Source organism: Rhamphochromis longiceps, linkage group LG14, assembly GCF_057381845.1.
Source record: "Rhamphochromis longiceps isolate RC_006_pf linkage group LG14, R_longiceps_female_GT1.1, whole genome shotgun sequence".
Taxonomy (NCBI): Eukaryota; Metazoa; Chordata; class Actinopteri; order Cichliformes; family Cichlidae; genus Rhamphochromis; species Rhamphochromis longiceps.
The window spans coordinates 39,746,728-39,764,729 of record NC_140570.1 but is presented as its reverse complement, the minus strand read 5'-3'; the positions used below and the strand labels follow the sequence as shown (position 1 = coordinate 39,764,729).

Genomic DNA, 18,002 nt, shown 5'->3' with positions numbered 1-18,002 from the left:
CAAAACATTCAAAAGGTTTGACATTTTCTCTTCAGCTTATTTGTTACCCAGTGCAGTACCGTCAGGGCCCACCAGGGGGCTTCAGTTCATAAGCGGTCACACCAGGCATGAGCGGCTGAGAGCGCCTCTGGCAGATGTCTGAAAAACAAAAGCTTAATGAAAACTGTTTTTACACAGTCTTCAACTTCAGTTTGAATTTGGTTAAAAGTGGAGGGTCGTCTCTGTCCTCGACACCTGAGGTCCGCACACCTCGTTAGGAAACGATGAATTTGATGTTCAAAGAAACACCATGTGAACCAGACAAAAACTGGTTCACCCAAAAGGCAAAACGCCAAAACACAGACTTAACAATGTGGTGTATGCTGTACAGTGTAGCGAGGAATGCCCAGACCTCTACATTGGAGAGACCAAACAGCCACTTCACAAGCGCATGGCACAACACAGAAGAGCCACCTCCACAGGACAAGACTCAGCAGTCCATCTGCATCTTAAGGATAAAGGACACTCTTTCGAGGATGCCAATGTTCACATTTTGGACAGAGAGGACAGATGGTTTGAAAGAGGAGTGAAAGAAGCCATCTATGTCCACTGTGAGCGACCATCTTTGAACAGAGGCGGGGGTTTACGACACCAACTCTCTGCCATCTATAATCCAGTTTTGAGATCCTTCCCAGACGCCTTAACGCCCACTCACATCCTGGGCCATCTGACCTCAGGACATCACATGATAAGGTGGGGCCAGGTTTCACAATGAACACACCCGTAACTCTGGCTGATTGTGACCCACACCCAGTTTCCCACCTTGGCTCAGGCGGTTAGAGGATCATCGGGGGTCCTTTTGTCCCTCTGTGGGGGGTCAATCCCACTAGGTTTATATCTGGGACTCTCCACCATTTGACCTTAGAACTGAAGAAGCTTCTCGGATGAGAGGTGAAACGTCTTCAAGCAACTTAAAGAAGTCCAGACGCTTTTCTTTGCAAGCTCCTTTGACTACGATGACCTGGATGACTGAGAACCTTCACAGACACCATGTGACTGACATTTAGACAAGTATAAAGACTTTTTCGGTCATGTTTAAAAAATGATGAGCGCCTGTGTGGCTGTTTGATCACAACTATTTTACAAACATGTCATTTAAAAAAAGTCAAATGTTTGACACACCGCTCAAACCACTGAACGTGATATACGTGTCTGCTAAACTTTCACCTTCTAAACCACCTTCATCCCAGTTTTAGGCTTCAGTCATGTCCAGTGTGCCATTTAGACACCTTTGGACAGGGTTTCAAATGCTTTGTTCAGCGGATAAACGGATAAATGAGAAAACCACCATCACTATGACGTCACTAAGAGAGCATTAACACATGTGTTTGACAAACGCAGGAAAGATGCAGATTTCATGGCGGCAGCTTCAAAACAATCAAAGCAGGATTCAAACTGTTAATTATGAAAATATTTTTTTGTAAAGTTTGCTAAACTGTCAGGATGCGAGCAGAGCTTCCTGCTGACCAGCGCTGAAAACACGCCCATCGTTTACCCTTAAACATGTCGCTGGTTCCTCCACCTTCAGCTGCGTCCTTGGGTGGAGAGAGGCGTTCAAAGCCGCTGCTCTCTGACGTCACGCTCAGGAAGAAAGTTTGGGTTGCTGTTTGTTGGGGGGCGGGGCCTGTGCGGAGGAGGGGAGCGGTGATGCTGAGGAGGAGTAACCGAGGAAGAGCAACAGGTTTCAGTGTGCTGATGGGTTCACGAGGACAGAGCACGAGCGTATGAAGAGGACCGGATGAAAGGTACGGAACACAGGTTCGTATGGACGTCATCTCTGAAAAGAGGCAGCTTCAAAAAAACTGTTTTTATTTCAAATGTAAAAGTTGGTCATCAGAGTGACCCAGAGGTGGGAAGTAACGAAGTAGAATTACCAGGTATCTCTATTTAACTCGAGCGTTTATTTTTCTTGTTACTTTTTACTTTTACTCCCCACATTTTTAAACAAATATCTCTACTTTTACTCTTTACGTTTTAAAACAGACCCGTTACTTTAAGTTCATTCATATTGTGTGTGCTCGGTGTTAAACAGGGCCGGTGTTCCAGATTAACTGGTGTCACAGGTTAACTGGTGACGGTCAAACAGGCAATAAAAAAATAAATATTTCATCTGTGAGACTCCGTCTTTTTGCTCTTGAACAATCAAATACTAAAAACTGTCGCGAGTGTACCTGGTGATATTCTCACGCACGAGTTGACCGCGAAAACGGCAAACAAATATACGTCACCACGCCGATTCACAGGGCAGCACGATGAGGAGAATCCTGTCTTTGTTATCATCCCCATCACTCCGTGTCAGCCTCACAGCTGAGGCTGCAGTTTCACTCGTGTACACGTAAATGAACTGCCATAGCCTGTGACCAGGTGAGCCTGTGACGCACACCTGCACCTGCTGTCACTACAGAACCAGAGGTAGCCAAGAAATCACAATGCGGTCAAAAAACAGTAGAGGAACAAAAGACAGCATGGTACCCGGATGTTTGATTTAAAAAAAAAAAATATCCAAAGAGCATTTTTGTGGTAAACTTACAAGAGTGATGTCACTATACGACGGAAGTAGCTGCTCAGAACAGGTTGTACCATATGAAAAGTCTCCTTTTACCTAAATTTGATCCCAGGCTCATCTTCTAAAATAATTTTCTAACGTGGTCGTGAAAAAGATTTTGAATTGATATTAATGCTCTAAACTGACCAGAACAAACAGTCGTAATGAAGAAAAGAAGATTTGGCTTTAAATTGTGACACTTGGAGTGGGTGTAAAACAGATTTCAAGTTTTCTACAGATCCTGAAACTGTCACACGACTATCTCATCTACATAAAAGTTGTAAATGGTCAAAAATGTTGGGAATAATAATTAAAAAACATTAAATTTCAGCCCGCCTCTGTCCTCTGAAGGCTGTTAATGCAGAAATTATGAAGGTAAAGTCTTTCATGGCTTCATTAAACATGTTAAAGCTGATTGTGACGGGGTGAGGTGGGCAGCACTGAAGAGCCAATATTTAAGGAGGAATAATTCGTTTAGTGTCGAAAACAGATTTTCAGACTCATCTGGAGCCCAGGACAAAAACAGATTTACCACATGAAAAAAGATCTGTGCTAAATTTCAGTTTTCCAAAGTGGTAAAACAAATATTTAGACTCTTTAGTAAAATTCACAATCCCCCTTTAAATAATAGTAAAAAGTTGTAATATGAAAATATGGATCATAGTTGTGGATTTGAGCTGGAGAAGATTTTAATGACTTGTATAGTGCAGGTATCTATCTATAGTAGTACTGTGTAGTACATTAATACATCATATTTTGGGGGATGTGCCATGTGATGCCCCGCCCACTTTTGGGCACTCCTGAACATGAATGCTCATTATTATGCCTGTGATTAGGAAGCAGTGCCAAAGCCTGCATGTTTGTGTGTGTTGGTTATTTGTCTCTGGTCACTCTTAGCTAAGCGTGCATCACTTTAACGTGACAGCTGGAGGAGATACTGGTGATGATGTCAAGCTAAAGGAGGTGACTCTTTTCTATACAGTCTGGTCTGTTACAGAAGTGTTACAGAAAATCTAGTTTACAGTCAACCTGATGAACATCGGCCTTTAAAAGCCGAACACAGTCGTTTTCTTCTCTGTGTTGTGTCCCAGACTGAATACCTCTGTCTATTTTAGCAGTTTCATTTTGTAGACTAAAAGATTTATCAGTTTATGGTGCATAATATTTAAAACTGATTTTTTTAATATCAAGAACATCGTGGCTCATTTGTTCTTTTCTTCTTTCTTGTTGTTCCTCTTCTTTATTCCAACAGGTGGTGATTAGTGGTTGGGGCTAATTATGATGCTGCAGCCTGATCACACAAAGAGAAGTGTGTGTGTGTGTGTGTGTGTGTGTGTGTGTGTGTGTGTGTGTGTGTGTGTGTGTGTGTGTGTGTGTGTGTGAGGACTCAACACCTGGTTAGAAGCTGACATTGTGTGGACTCCTAATTACAGAGGAGGCAGTTGTTGTAAGAGTGAGGAGGGATTCGTTTTAGGCGCTTGTGAGAGCCGACGGCCGCACTGCATTCATGCAGATACTGTAACACTTTATAACTGAATTGTGGTCTTTTCTAAAGAGCCTTTGTGGGAGTTGTGCGAAGACCGTGTGTCTTGCCATCACAAGAATAACATCCAGTGAAAGAGGACGAAAATTCCTACCATTTCATATTTGAATGATATATGCAGAGAGAACGATCTGAGCAGGAAACAACGGGAAAGCAGGTTAAAAAGAATATGTGTGTGATGTCATCACTCTGCAGGGCAAACTGAAACTGGAGGTAAAAAACAGAGATTCACTCATATGAGCTTTGTTTTAGATGAAAATAATTTTGACTTGATATTAATGCTCAAACTAAGTCGTGCTTAAGAAAAGCAGATTCAGAGTGGGTGTAAAACTGAGCACTTAAACCTGAAAATGTTGTGTGAATATATCTCCTCTTCTTCAAAAGTTAGAAGAGCTCCAAAGGCTGAAAATATAACTAAAAAGCAGCCAGTTTCACACCCACCCCTGTGCCCTATAAGGGCCTGTATCTGTGGATATATAAGTGAGTAATGACTCTGATTAACCCCCGGATTAATCGGAGATGGTGGCTGGGGAAAGGGCGGTCTGGGTGTCTCTGCTCAGACCTGCGTGATTTGGACCTGGATCAGCAGCAGAAACTATGGATGAATTTAAGAAGAATGACGACAGGGACAAGAAGGAACCCGACAGTGTGCTTCAGTGCTTTTTACTGGCACACATTAAATGACTTATTCAGACTAAGCTAACCTGAGAGTTCATCCTTCTTCCTGTTTGGCCATTTGAATTGCTTGTGGTTTTAGCTGAAGATGATTTTAGTGTAATTTAGTGTGTTAGGTGTTTATGAAGAGCAGTGAATCACAAATAAGCTAGCCTTTAAGGCTGGAGGAAGGAGCTAAGAGAGCTTGTTTTAGACAAGAGACGCTGTATCAAAGCCCGTGCTAGACAAAGAAGGATTATTCTGAACTGTGGATGTTTCAGAACTATTCTTTTGATAGGAAATGAGTATTATGGGTCCCCTTGACCTTGAAGTATCACATTCATGTGTGCAAAAGGCTGCTGCAGCTGATGTTTTGAGTGCTAACTGGATGACCGTTGACAGTTACAGTAACTGCCATTAAAACGAAACAGTCTGTTGGATATAAAAGTAACTGCTTCTTAAAAAATAAATGTGGTTATCCTGAAGCGTGTTTGTGTAAGAGCCTGTGCTGCGTGTCTGCCTGCCTGGCGTCTATTGTCAGTCATGAAAAATAATCATGGCCTCGCTCTCACCCTCTCCAGCTGTTAAAGACACCTGATGCTGCAGTCTGATCCGCTCACCTGGGACTGAACACACACACAAACAAACATGGCTGCTAACGCACGTTCAGACCCGCCCATCCTCACAGAGCAGGAGGAGTTACAGAGAAGAGCCAATCAGGTCACAGATGAGGTAAGAGGATTATGATGGTAAATAAGTGTTTTATTAATTATTAACAACCACACATAGAAATGGCCGTTTACTTGTTACCCTTGTATCCAGTGCACATTAACCTGATAACAGCCGTTGACTCACCTGTTTGTGTAATTTACCTACTTTTCTCATGCCTAAAACCCTCCTGTGATTTAAACCGTCAACGACGGTCCTTCACCATTTTCAGTCTTAAGCCTTTTCTCCCTGACTGAAAGAAGATTTTTGGTCATCTCACCACGTCCTTAGTTTCCTTTGACTGGACAAAACATGTGCTGCAGACATGAAATATACTTCCCTCTTGTAAACGTTACTTACAAATTTGTGCCATCTCAAAAAAATTTCACAATTCATGTCCATGAGCATGAACAAATAAACAATATATCTCACGACCCGGCTGTAAATCCAGGAGCAGGAAGTCAACAAACGTGACAACATAAATGAAGGTTTGGAGGAAAATGGAAGCGTTTGGAATTCTGGAATTTTGTTGTTTATAAAAAGTGAAATAATTTCTTGATATCTTTTAACCTCTTTTGTCCCAACGTAAAAAGTTGTTGTATAAGAACTAAAGGACCAAACAAAGTTGTTCTAGTTGTGTCTGTGTAGCATATGGCTAAAACACAACCATATCTGTGAAGTGTATAACTCGAGCTGTGGTCTCTCTGTGGAGGCGAAAGGACTTCCTCAGCTCCACTAACCTCTAAATGTGGACACAGATTAGTTCGTATGAGACGGCACATCTGAAACATCAGGTTCAAGGACATGAAATTCATTTCCAGAATCACAAATGAATAAATTGGATGTTTGGAGTATTTCATAGACTGCCTTGAATCAGCAGGGGGATTTAAGTGATTCTACTTAAAAATAAAAACGTATTATTTCTTTTTTATATAGTGAATTTTATCAGGGATGCCAAATATTTCCTTTCAGTGCAGCCCACCATAGGGAGAGCAAAAACTGCGAATAAAGAGGGGCTATAATACACTTTACACTGTATTTTGCTTAAGGAAACATTATGTTGCAAGTCATTAATAATGAATCAGACTGCATACCATGACCAGTTATGGAGTATGGAGCTCCATACTGAGCCTGGGCTGTCTTTGGGCTCTAGGCTGGCTTCAGAAAAAGAAAAAGTTTGAATAATACATACAGAGAAAAACCCAACAATCATATGAACCCTGTGAGCAAGCACTTTGGCGACAGTGGGAAGGAAAAACTCCCTTTTAACAGGAAGAAACGTCCAGCAGAACCAGGCTCAGGCCATAAAAAGACATGGATAAAGACATGCTGTGGAAGAGAGCCTGAGATTAATAACAAGTATGATTCAATGCAGAGAGGTCTGTTAGCACATAGTGAGTGAAGAACAAACACCCAGTGCATCATGGGAAATTCCCCAGCAGCCTACACCTATCCGGTTGTTCAGTGATGACGTGACGAATCCTACTTCCGGGCCTAAAGTAGTCTGCGTTTAATATGGCTTTTGTGTTGTTAACATGTTTAATGTTTTGTATTTTCTTCTATTTGATCTCAAAAAGCTCCTAAAACAGTCAGTGATCACTGTTGACCTCCCTCGGCTTTTATTACCGCTAATCATTTATTTAAGCTCAGTTTTTAAAACCTTAGGATGTAACTACAGCCCAGCCCGTGCAGCAGTATATGAATGACTAACCTCGTATTGTGGATGGATTATCTCAGTTGTTCTCCTGGATGAAGTTTGGTCCTTTTACAGCATCCTGCCATGCGATTACATTTGTTCCTGACCACCGACAACACTCACGTTAACTTTTATCGAGTGGAAAAAAAGTTAGCTTGTTTATATTATGCTAACATAGCTGTGTCGCTAGCGGTCACGTAGCACATCATTATATACCAGCTAGCCCAACTTCAGTAACCCTACAAACGTCACTGCTTTTTAGTTTTCTGTCTTCATTTATGTTGGAAGTGATAACAGAGCTGTACGTTTTAATTTGTTTCCAAAACCCCGCAGTCAGGACATGCTATATTGTATTTAGATAGAAGCTAGCGAGCTAACTTCCTGCTAACTTCTAACTCCGTTAAATGTCATAAATTCTGTTTTCATGGATGCCTGGATGTTAAACTCAATTGTTACACCTGGTAGAGCAGAACGCTGATCATTTTATTAAAGATGAAAGACTTTAGACAGTTTTTCAACTCAGTAATGCCATAGTGATCGTTTGATATATGGACCTGCAGCGGAGTTTAGGTCCAGACACGGCTAGTGACGTCAGACTGAACAACTGGATTGCAGCATAACTAAGGGAGGATTCAGGGTCACCTGATTCAGCCCTAACTATATGCTTTAGCAAAAAGGAAAGTTTTAGGTCTAATCCAACACGTTCTCATCCCAAAGCGTAACATTTTACGCTAGGTGACAAATCGTCAACATATTACGTTTTCGGCCACCCAACGCGTTCCTAAATGACGACATTAGCAAAATGAGGAAATATGAGAACTGTTTGGACACAATCTACACATGTTTGTTCATTTTCTTAAAAACGCTTCGGAAAACACCATTTCACGTCATTAAACTACTGGTTAAGGTTAGGGAGAAGGTTAGATTTATGGATTTCATCCATAACCCGGCACGTAGCATTAGAACGCGGAAGGTCTCCTTTTGCGTTCCTCAGGAACACCGCAGGATGTGACAAAACGTCGGCATGTTACGCTTCGGGAGTGAAAACGGTCTGTCTAATCTTAAAAGCAGAGATAGTTTTCAACAGTTACCTCACGGAGCATTTTGTTGCACGACCTTCCAATCCTACACTATATCATCATGACTACAAGTAACAGACTCTGAATTCCCAGTTCCAGATGTTATAGCTCCTCCCCTTTAAGGCCATCTTCCCTTTCTTCTGACTGGCTGCTCCTGTAAACAGAAAACGGGAGGAGGATATTGGGCCATATCCACTTATCCCCCGTCTGCAGTAGAAAAACGATGTGAAACTAAGCCAAGCCTGAATGTTCGGCACATGGGAATTACGCGGATTCATCTTCTCCTTTGACACTTTTGCCATGTTTCATATGAACATGGTTTTACATGTTCGTTACCCTTCAGCTAACTCGGCCTAAAGAACGGATTGTGAAAGTGTCAGACCAGAACAGTGTAGTCGGGTATTTCCTTTGCCAACACATTTTTGAGGCTGGCAAGGAGCAGAGAAAAATACAATCTAACAGTGGTGATATGGACGGGAGCGAGTCACAGCAGTATCCTCAGCTTATACCCCGGAGAGCGTGTCACACTCTGTGTGTCAGTCAGAGAAACCTAATGAGGATAATTATAATTAGAGCATCTCAGCAATAAAACCAAGAATTCATAATAAACAAACTGGCAAGAAGAGTGACGCAAACTACTACACAACCTGCTGAGCCACAGAGGACACAGCCCTGCCTGAGGGGAGGGCCTCTTCAAGGGCACCTGGCTCACCTGGTTGCCTTGGAGACAGCTGGTCTCCATGTGCAACTGTCTGGCACAGATGAGCTCACAACACACACAGACACACACACACGCACACACACACACACACACTCCCTGGTGTTTAAAGGCTACTGCAGGTCAGAGACATGTGTCACCCCATCATCCCATCAGTGGGGAAATCCCAGAGGACTGACATGATATTTACACAACACACACACACACACACACACACACACACACACACACACACACACACACACAGACCTAGGGGTAGATAAACAGGCAGCTAGCAGTTTCTGCACATAACTGATGTAGACTGTATCCTCCTACTATAACCTATAATAACTCCTTAATGACACAAAGACGATTTTGATGGAAAGTTAAAAGTTCTTTTAACTAGAAATGACTTTCTAAACACATCAGATATCTTACTTGTTCCTGCTCCCATGTGTCACCCTTTACATTTGGAGCTGAAACTATAACACATTCCACAATACTGATGCTCAGAGATGGTTACTGAACAATAGTGAGGAGCGAGAACAAGTTGTAGTTTTAGATTTTCACACTTGGTGCGAGTGTAAAATGAGTTTGACTGCATTTTTGACAGAGCTTAAATGTGTTTTTACACCCTCAAGCTTAATATTAAAATGTAGAATATTAACTTACTACCAGCTGCTGTCATTGTTCAGATGATGATAAGAAATTGCATCAATATCTGGTATAATGGAGGACGAGGTCTATCTCGCCCCTGTAGGCGGCCACGGGTGCGCACGGACCGGTTTAGGTCCGACAGTATTTTCACGGACTGGCCTTTAAGGTGTCCCGGATAAATACAACAAAATAAAACCAGTGCTGGTACCAAAAAGAAATAAGATTTAGTCATAACACACGGGAAAAGACCCAGAGAAACGAGTTAACGATAAAAACCTGGTACCAAACGACTCATGGACCGGTACCGGTCTGTGGCCCAGGGGTTGGGGACCACTGCCCTACCAGAGGCCTGGAAGCTTGAGCTTCCTGTGTAGTGTGTGTTTAAGGTGGTGATCCACACCACTGACAGGACCATTAAGACCACCCTCCCCACTTTGCAGGACAGCTACATGAAATGATTCACCTGCATCGTCTGCTGAATGAGGAGCAGCTTCTGACCTCACACCATCACACTGCTAAATCAGACTGAAAGACCTCCAAGACTCAGAGTCACTCTTGCACTTCTGTTACTGTCGCACCGTTTCTTATGTTGGTTGGATGCATTTAATGTATTTCTTTAACTTATGTGTAGCTGCAGAGGGGAATTTAAAGACTTCACTGTAGGTTGTACTAAACTTTAACTGTTTGTATAACTAAGAACAAAATTAAAGCTACAAAAATGACTTAATGGGCACGCAGTTCACAAGCTCATGTAATGTGTTGAATGTTAAATATTGAAGCAGTGATTTTGTGTCTTTCAGTCACTGGAGAGCACGCGGCGGATGGTTCAGTTGGTTGAGGAGGTACACACACACACACACACACACACACACACACACACACACACACACACACACACACACACACACACACACAATATAATCTAACAAAGACCCCCACAGTGATGGAGTGATAAAGCACAAACCTCACTGTGAACTTTGTCATCATCATCTGTAAATTAGCCTGCTGTGTTTCCACATGAGGAAATGGCCAGAGATCCATGTCAGGATGACTCTAACAAAGACGGATGCAGTGTTATGATTAAGTTTAAGCTCCTGGAAAATGATTTTGGACAAATGACGGCCGGGAGAGCAGAACAGTGAGGAAAGCAGGAAAGGATGTTTTTTCATTACTCCATAATGCACAGCATTCATGTCAAGTGCTCATACGTCCTTTATCCATAACAGCCATTTGTTTACTTTTAGTCACTGTGATCAGGATCGAGGTCATGTGATCTTACTGCAGATAAACAGTTCAAGCAGTCTTACCTTGTTGGCTTTTTACCATAAATCTAAAATAGAAAGAATTTAAAGAAGTGAGCATGAGCTCAGTGGATCGCCACGTGGCGTCTGCAGCAAACGTCTTTAAATCGATTTCCATATGTGCAATAAGAACCTGTTTGGAAACGTCGCTGGGGCTCCTGTCAGTAACGGGTTGTTATGTGTTCCATCCTCCAGAGTAAAGATGTTGGGATCAGGACTGTGGTGATGTTGGATGAACAAGGAGGTAAACAGGTTTTTCTTGGCTTAAATGTAAAGACTTGTCTTGACCATGAAATTTGAAATTTGCTGGGTTTTTTTGTTCCTCAGAAATTTGTGTTTATTCTTAAATTTCTCATTGTATCAAGTTTTTTTCTCATAATTTAGCCTTTTTGTGTAAATATCTCTGATTTGAGCTTTTGGTTTGGAAGCCTTGCCAGTACACATTGTGTAAACATGCCCATCTCTGTATTGATCTCTGCTCCTGCTGTGGCAACACCATAAAACTCCCGTTCAAACAGAGCAGTTGGAGCGTATTGAGGAGGGTATGGACTCCATCAACAGGGACATGAGAGAGGCAGAGAAGAATCTGACAGACATGGCCCAGTGCTGTGGCCTTTGTATCTGGCCACTCAGGAAGTAGGTCCAGGAACCTGCGTCTTTATCCAAACAGGCCCTAAAAAGCCCCGTACTGGTGCCCAGTTCCATTAAATGTGTTGCAGTGTTTATCAAATGTGATTAGATTATCAGACTCCTTCAGCAACGATAATCGTAATCAGTCGTCATCATCATAATAATCAGGGGCTTAAATTACTCGATAAGCCATCCTGACTGAATGATGTCACTCTCTGCTCGTTTCCTTTTGCCCAAGTATTAAACTCAAAGTTTTTTTTTATTTAATAATTAGTTTTAATTGATCCATTAAGAATAAAATAATCCCAAAATACAAAGAATGCATGTTTTTACTAGTAGATGTTCAGTGAATCAAGATCTGAATGATATATATGAACAAACTATTTGGTAAAAGCCTTCAGGATGTGAATAACTACACGTTTGCTGTTTCTGAAGTAGAGATTTTTTGGCTTGAAGGATCAGAAAAATCTAATTTATAGACAAAGGCCTGTAAAAATGAACTCGATATAACAGATAAGCTCTGCATCTCTTGCATCTGATGTCTGTTTATAGCAGAACGGTGACAATGAAGAGTTTTCTAACTGCATGTGACTAAAAATACCTAAATTTGGATTTAGAAGACATATTTGTATAAATGTTCCTTAAAATCTTCTTTAAAAGAAGCACAGATGCAGAAACATCCTTCGTACATAGCCCGAGAGAAGAAAACAGAATGGAAGTGGGCACCGAGGTCAAAGGTCGTTGGCTCTGCACCGTTTGGTCCAGTGTGCTGTTAGCATTTAGCGCAGCGTGGTGGTGTTCTGTTTCATGTTTCTGGTGGCTGGTTTTTCAGTTCATAGTGCAGCCGCGTGGAAATACTTTGTGATTTTTTTCTTTTATTCCACCTCCCTCCTCCTCTTTCTGCCTCCATTCTTCTCGTTACGTTCCTGCTTTCTTTCACCTTTGCTCTTCCTTCATCCTGCTCCGCTGCATCCTCTCATAGAGCAGTTGGAGCGAATAGAGGAGGGCTTGGATCAGATCAACTCTGATATGAAGGAGGCAGAGAAAAACCTGACTGACCTGGGCAAGTGCTGTGGTCTCTGCTCCTGTGATAAGTAGGTGGAGATGTGTGTGGCGTGTGTGTGAGTGTGTGTTTGTCTGTAAACATTATCCAGAGGTAAGTATGTGAGATGTAGTCATAAGAATCTATTTGTAAAAACCTAAATTATACCTGATTCACAGCCCTGGGCCACGTTTACTGCAGCGGCTTCACCACAAACCTCAGATTTATACAAAAGGCACTTTTCCACCATATCAAAGCGATCTGTCAGCTCGGTCCTGTTATTATAATGTTAATAGAGTTGAATTGGTCCTGTAAGGTCAGGCTGCAACATTCAAACACCATCACAATGAGCAGCCATCTTATTCACCAGTTTTTTCTGGCGATTTCACACTTTCAGGGCTCGGCGTTGGTGTTATGGCTGCTGCCGTGTTGGAAGTGACCATATTTGTAGTTTTTGGCACTTCTATGCCCAGACGTTACTCACAAAGACAGAAAACCAAACATAGCAGGAAAGCTAAACTGAGTGTTCTTCTTAAAGAAACCACTCTGAAGTGCAGATCTAAATGTGATATAGTTCTTGTTCTTCCCCAAACGCACTGATCAGGATGATCCCAGTGATACCAGTGAGCACTGGAGGTAAAATAGATGTTTCCAGTAAGGTGCTTTAACATACAGTGCGATGCTGACAAGGAGCAAATAGCCTCGTGAGATTTAAACATGAGAAAACTCTTCAGATTTGGTTCATTAGTTGCTTTTAGCTTTTGCTGTCGGCTTGCTTTGCTGCTCTGATTTGCTCTGAAGTCGTCCAGCGCCATGTTTGTCGTGTTTTATGGTATAAATGGACCCTTGGTGTACCCGTACTGTAGCTGCAGGAGCAGTATGGGTACGCTGTGGTTCTCACGTTTCACGTTTAACAGACTTATTAAATTGACATCCATGGGGTCATCACTCTTTCTCTTCCAGACTAAAGGCTTTTGAGGAGAGTGGGGCATACAAGGCAGTTTGGGGCAGAGCCTCAAGCCAGGATGGCGTTGTAGCCAATCAGCCGCCGTCATCTCGGGTCGTGGATGAGAGAGAACAGATGATTATGAGTGGAGGATACATACGAAGGTAGGGAGAGAGTGACACACAGAGTTTAGTGGAGTGTGTTATTGTGTGAGCTGAGAGACGGCAGCTGCATACACGGTTTGTGTGTGTGTGTGTGTGTGTGTGTGTGTGTGTGTGTGTGTGTGTGTGTGTGTGTGTGTGTGTGTGTGTGTGTGTGTGTGTGTTTGCTCTTCTTTACAGCAAACTGACATCTAATACTTAAGCCATCGCACACAGGCAGCTGGTCAAACACAAACACAAAAACTTGCACACATCTTTGCAGCATTAATGTTTTCCTGCTTTATTCCTGCCCGTGTCAGGGCGACCGGCGACGCCCGCGAGGACGAGATGGAGGAGAACCTGGCACATGTGGGCAGCATCGTCGGAAATCTGAAGAGCATGGCCCTGGACATTGGCAACGAGCTGGAAACACAGAATTCCCAAATCGACCGCATACAGGGAAAGGTACCGCCGTCCTGTTCTGCATGTACACCTCAGTGTGTACTAATCAAATAAAATTCATTTCACCAGACTCTGTTAAATGTAACAATTTAAACCCCTGGAGGGTCTTAGAAAAATGCATACACTATCGGTCTTAGAGCCACAAATCGACCACGCCCAAAAAAGTGCTATAAAAAATTTATATATTAATATTTTATTCCACTTTAAATTAGCCAATCTTTTAGACCTACTTCTCCTTGAAATATTCATGTCAAGTTTTAATTACATTTCGCGGATTTTAACCCTTTATATCCCGGTTTCGTCACATGAGCGCACTGCTTTTTTTGCCCCAAAAACATAAAACATAAAACATAAAATATTTTCCAAAAAAAACATTTGAAGTAATATTTTATTGTTATTATAATTAGGCCTTTAGATGGACAAAAGATTGGCACCAACATTAATTTCGATCCGGTTTTAATTTTTTTTCCAGAAGCCAAAAATGTCCCCAGGCGGCGCTGCTGCTCCTGCTCCCCCGGGGAGGAGTGCCTCTGCCGCGGGTGTGTTTCGCGCAGCGCCGGAGCATATGGTTCGGTTCCCGTGTCTGCAGCACACACTTCCGCTACCACGTGAAAACAAATACGTCATTTCCTGTTGATTAAAAAAAATTAATGCACCCTCAAATGATCCTAAGGTCAGAAAATGGTCCGGAACGAGCAGCGGGCCAAGCTGCTGCTGCACGCGGGAAATTAGTCTGCCTTTTCCGGGTATCTGTCTCGAGCAGGCCGCTGGAGAACATGTGTATGTTCCAGCAGGCGTCACATGTGGAGCAAGGGCGCCACCCGGTGGACAAATAAAAAAATTACAACTCTAAGGCCAGTACTGCAAGCGGAAGCGGAAACATAACCGATCACGATCGATTTGACCGTAATTTTTTTGCCGTGAAAAATAGCGTTTATAATGGGTTTCAATGGGGCACAAATCGACCACTAGGACCAATAGCGTAAGTTTATCGCTAGCTTAGCCACTGAAGCTAATTTCCGGAAGTCATACTGAAATTTTAACAGTAAATGTGACCGAACTTTTTTTTGCAGACTTTCGCTATATTCCATTCAACACTGTGCAAATGGCAGGTAATCAAAATTTGAAAATAGCCACAAATCGACCCAAGACTCTCCAGGGGTTTTAAGGGTGCTGGTTTAGCTCGCTGGGATGAACGTGCAACCATATGCCGGGTTTGAATCCGACCTGTAGCCTTTGCCGCATGCCTTCCCCTCTGCTTTCATGTCACTCTTTGATATATCGCTCAAATAAAGCCAGATAAAGAGTAAATAGTCGATGATTACTTTTACAAGATTCTCAAAGCACCTTGTAGTAAACTCAGGTAGGGATTCGGAAGAGTAGGAGGCCAAGGAAGACATTAAGCGCTTAACTCCCACCAGGTCAGGGTTAGAGTTGGATTTTGTTTTAGCCACATGATGAATACACACATTTTACAAAACTGGAGGACTTTACATAAAAGCTTTTCCTTTGACATGTTCTAGACCGGTGAAACTCTGTGAAAACAGCCACACCTAGAACATGCCAGCAAACCTCAGACTCCTGTATCTGGTTTTGCATCCAGTTCTCCAAGAACCCAGTTAAAAAAATAGCATGGAGCTCATGTAAAAGACAGCGTTATAAAGAGAAGAAGCACTAACAATGGTAAACAGTCAAACAAAAGAGCAATAGCTTCTCAAGACTATACCTGAATAAAAGCAACTGAAAATAGGTTCATCTTCAAAGTTGATTTCACAGGTTCTTATGTAGGAGGGCCGACTATTCCAGAGTCTGGAAGCAATGAGAGCGTGGCCTGGTCACCGTTAGGAGAGAATTCCCAGAAGTTGTTGGGATAATGATGGAGGCAAAATAAGCAGTTAACAGACCTGAGCAGCCATAAACAGGAGTGACGTGCTGTCTTTTCTTTGTACCAGTTAAAAGTCAAGCTGCTGTACACTGAACTATGTGAAATAGAGAGTGAGAGTGGAATTAGGCAATCTTATATACAGAGTTGCAGTAGACCAGCTGAGAGGTAGGTAAGGGGGGGAGAGCTGTTTCCAGATCCTTTAGTCAGACGGAGTTCCGTGAGTTTCACACGGATCCATCTGGGATCTTAGTGAGGAGAGAAATGAGGAATTATGGCAGTTCATCTCAGGCTTGTGCCCAGAGAGGGAGATGAATGAAATCAATAATGTGGCTTCTTACCTGACAGAAGCAGTTTGTGCTCTTCCCTTTGAGTCAGAGATGAAAGCAGCACAGGAACTTGTGCTAACAGCACTAAAGCTAAGAATTCTTATCTATGAACAGTTCCTTCTGAGCAGGAGGTGTTTGATTATATTCACCCTACTGTGTGTTGTTGGACTGTAGAGCTTGCCGAGCTCTACAGCCTTCCTTTGATTAACCAGTGCAATTAAGCAAACCTGAAAGTGAAAGATAGATGGAGAGCACAGCTGTTTGTGCCTGCCTACCACATTCTTGTTAACACTTCCTTGTTCTTTCTTTTTTCCCATCCTCTGCAGGCTAATCTCAACGTTACCCGAATCAGCGCTGCCAACCAGAAGGCTACCAACCTCATGAAACGATAGAAGTGCTCTTCCAGTCTTTTTCTATTAAACTGTGCTTTTGCGTGCCGTGCCAATATGCTGACCCTGTTATTTTAAACCTCCCATTTCTCACTTTTGACAGTGAAATGTGCTGTAAAACTCATCTAGAGGCCGTAAGGGGTTTAAAGTGGAGCTCTTTATTCCGTAACCCGTATTTTAACATTCCTGTTTGTTCCCCAAATATCATAATAGAAAGTCGTAGTTTTGTTTATTTGTATAAAATGTGACCTATGATTATTATAAGTCAGTTTGCAGTGCAATGTACGCTCTGTTTTACCCCTCAGCGTGGCCTCCTTTAGCTCTTGGGAACCTTTAATGGTCCCTGTGGGGAAAAAATGGGTCACTCCAGCAGCACCATCACTGCCAGCAGTAGCAGTAGAGAGCACAATCACACAAATACGTCAATTTGTGTGAAGAGCGGCTGTCCCTGCTGTGGTGTTATGAAACATGAGCCCATACGTCGCCTTTTCCATCTGCCGGACGGACAGGGGAATAACGGCATCTGTGCAGCAAAATGTTCTGAAAAGCAACCAGTAACCAAATTACACAACCCTGTAATTCCACTTTCTCCAAAATCTGCCACTGTGGATGAAACACGTATGTGACGGCGCCCTCTGTCGGCCCAGTCGGGTATTGCCCAGAAGAAGGAAATACGTATTTCCCCACAATGGAGGATCTCTGGCGACACCAAGCGGACGCAAGCGGAACATGCATTCTTCCTGGCCTCTCCCATCTTCCTTCTGTCTCCATGTTGATAGAAAATGGTGGTGACACCAAGTGACGTTGTTGCTGATTTTACGACCCTGTCTCTCAGTCGTGCACATCAAAGGTTTGCTGACAATGCCAAAAGTCACCATATCCTAAATGATTTGTACTTGATGTCTGTGTTTGTAATGTTAGCCAATCAGGGAGATCCTTAAGTAAACTATGCTGTCTTTTTATTAGCTGCTAGGTTTGAAATCGTCCATTGGGTAGAAGCTGTTTTTTTGTTTAATTATGTACTGATGAGTAATATAGTACAAATCATAGAAGTGTAGATGATGCTGACCTATGTTGACCTTAAAAGGCCTTCATGTGCGTAACTACAAGGTAACTACTACAGCTGAGGCTCACTTGTGTGTTTGCTACGATGAAATGTTGAAATGTGAACGTAATGAATAAAAAAATGTGCGCAGGAATATAGCGTACGTGATTTTGGGACTAATTAATTATGTGAGGCGGGAGGAGGGGCTGTGAGGGTGA

General features: G+C 42.5%; 1 protein-coding gene across 2 annotated transcripts; it reads left to right on the top strand.

Moving 5' to 3' along the window:
• The first annotated feature begins 1,689 nt into the window (after positions 1–1,689).
• On the top strand, positions 1,690–17,950 carry LOC146654732 (synaptosomal-associated protein 25). Of its 2 annotated transcripts, none has more exons than XM_085380473.1 (8): positions 1,690–1,784; positions 5,363–5,513; positions 10,419–10,460; positions 11,115–11,163; positions 12,532–12,643; positions 13,555–13,701; positions 13,998–14,142; positions 16,677–17,950. In XM_085380473.1, the coding sequence occupies exons 2-8, from the start codon at positions 5,430–5,432 to the stop codon at positions 16,740–16,742; spliced, it is 645 nt and encodes a 214-aa protein (XP_085236599.1). In that variant the 5' UTR covers positions 1,690–1,784; positions 5,363–5,429; the 3' UTR covers positions 16,743–17,950. The 2 variants fall into 2 exon arrangements, with proteins under 2 accessions (XP_085236599.1, XP_085236598.1); XM_085380472.1 differs by having other exon boundaries at positions 1,708–1,797.
• The last annotated feature ends 52 nt before the right edge of the window (positions 17,951–18,002 follow it).

Excerpts from the sequence above, each read along its gene's own strand:
- LOC146654732 (XM_085380473.1), top strand. The coding sequence starts at position 5,430 with ATGGCTGCTAACGCACGTTCAGACCCGCCCATCCTCACAGAGCAGGAG. Across the intron at positions 10,461-11,114 it reads TGGTTCAGTTGGTTGAGGAG|AGTAAAGATGTTGGGATCAG; the intron begins GTACACACACAC and ends TCCATCCTCCAG. Across the intron at positions 14,143-16,676 it reads TCGACCGCATACAGGGAAAG|GCTAATCTCAACGTTACCCG; the intron begins GTACCGCCGTCC and ends CATCCTCTGCAG.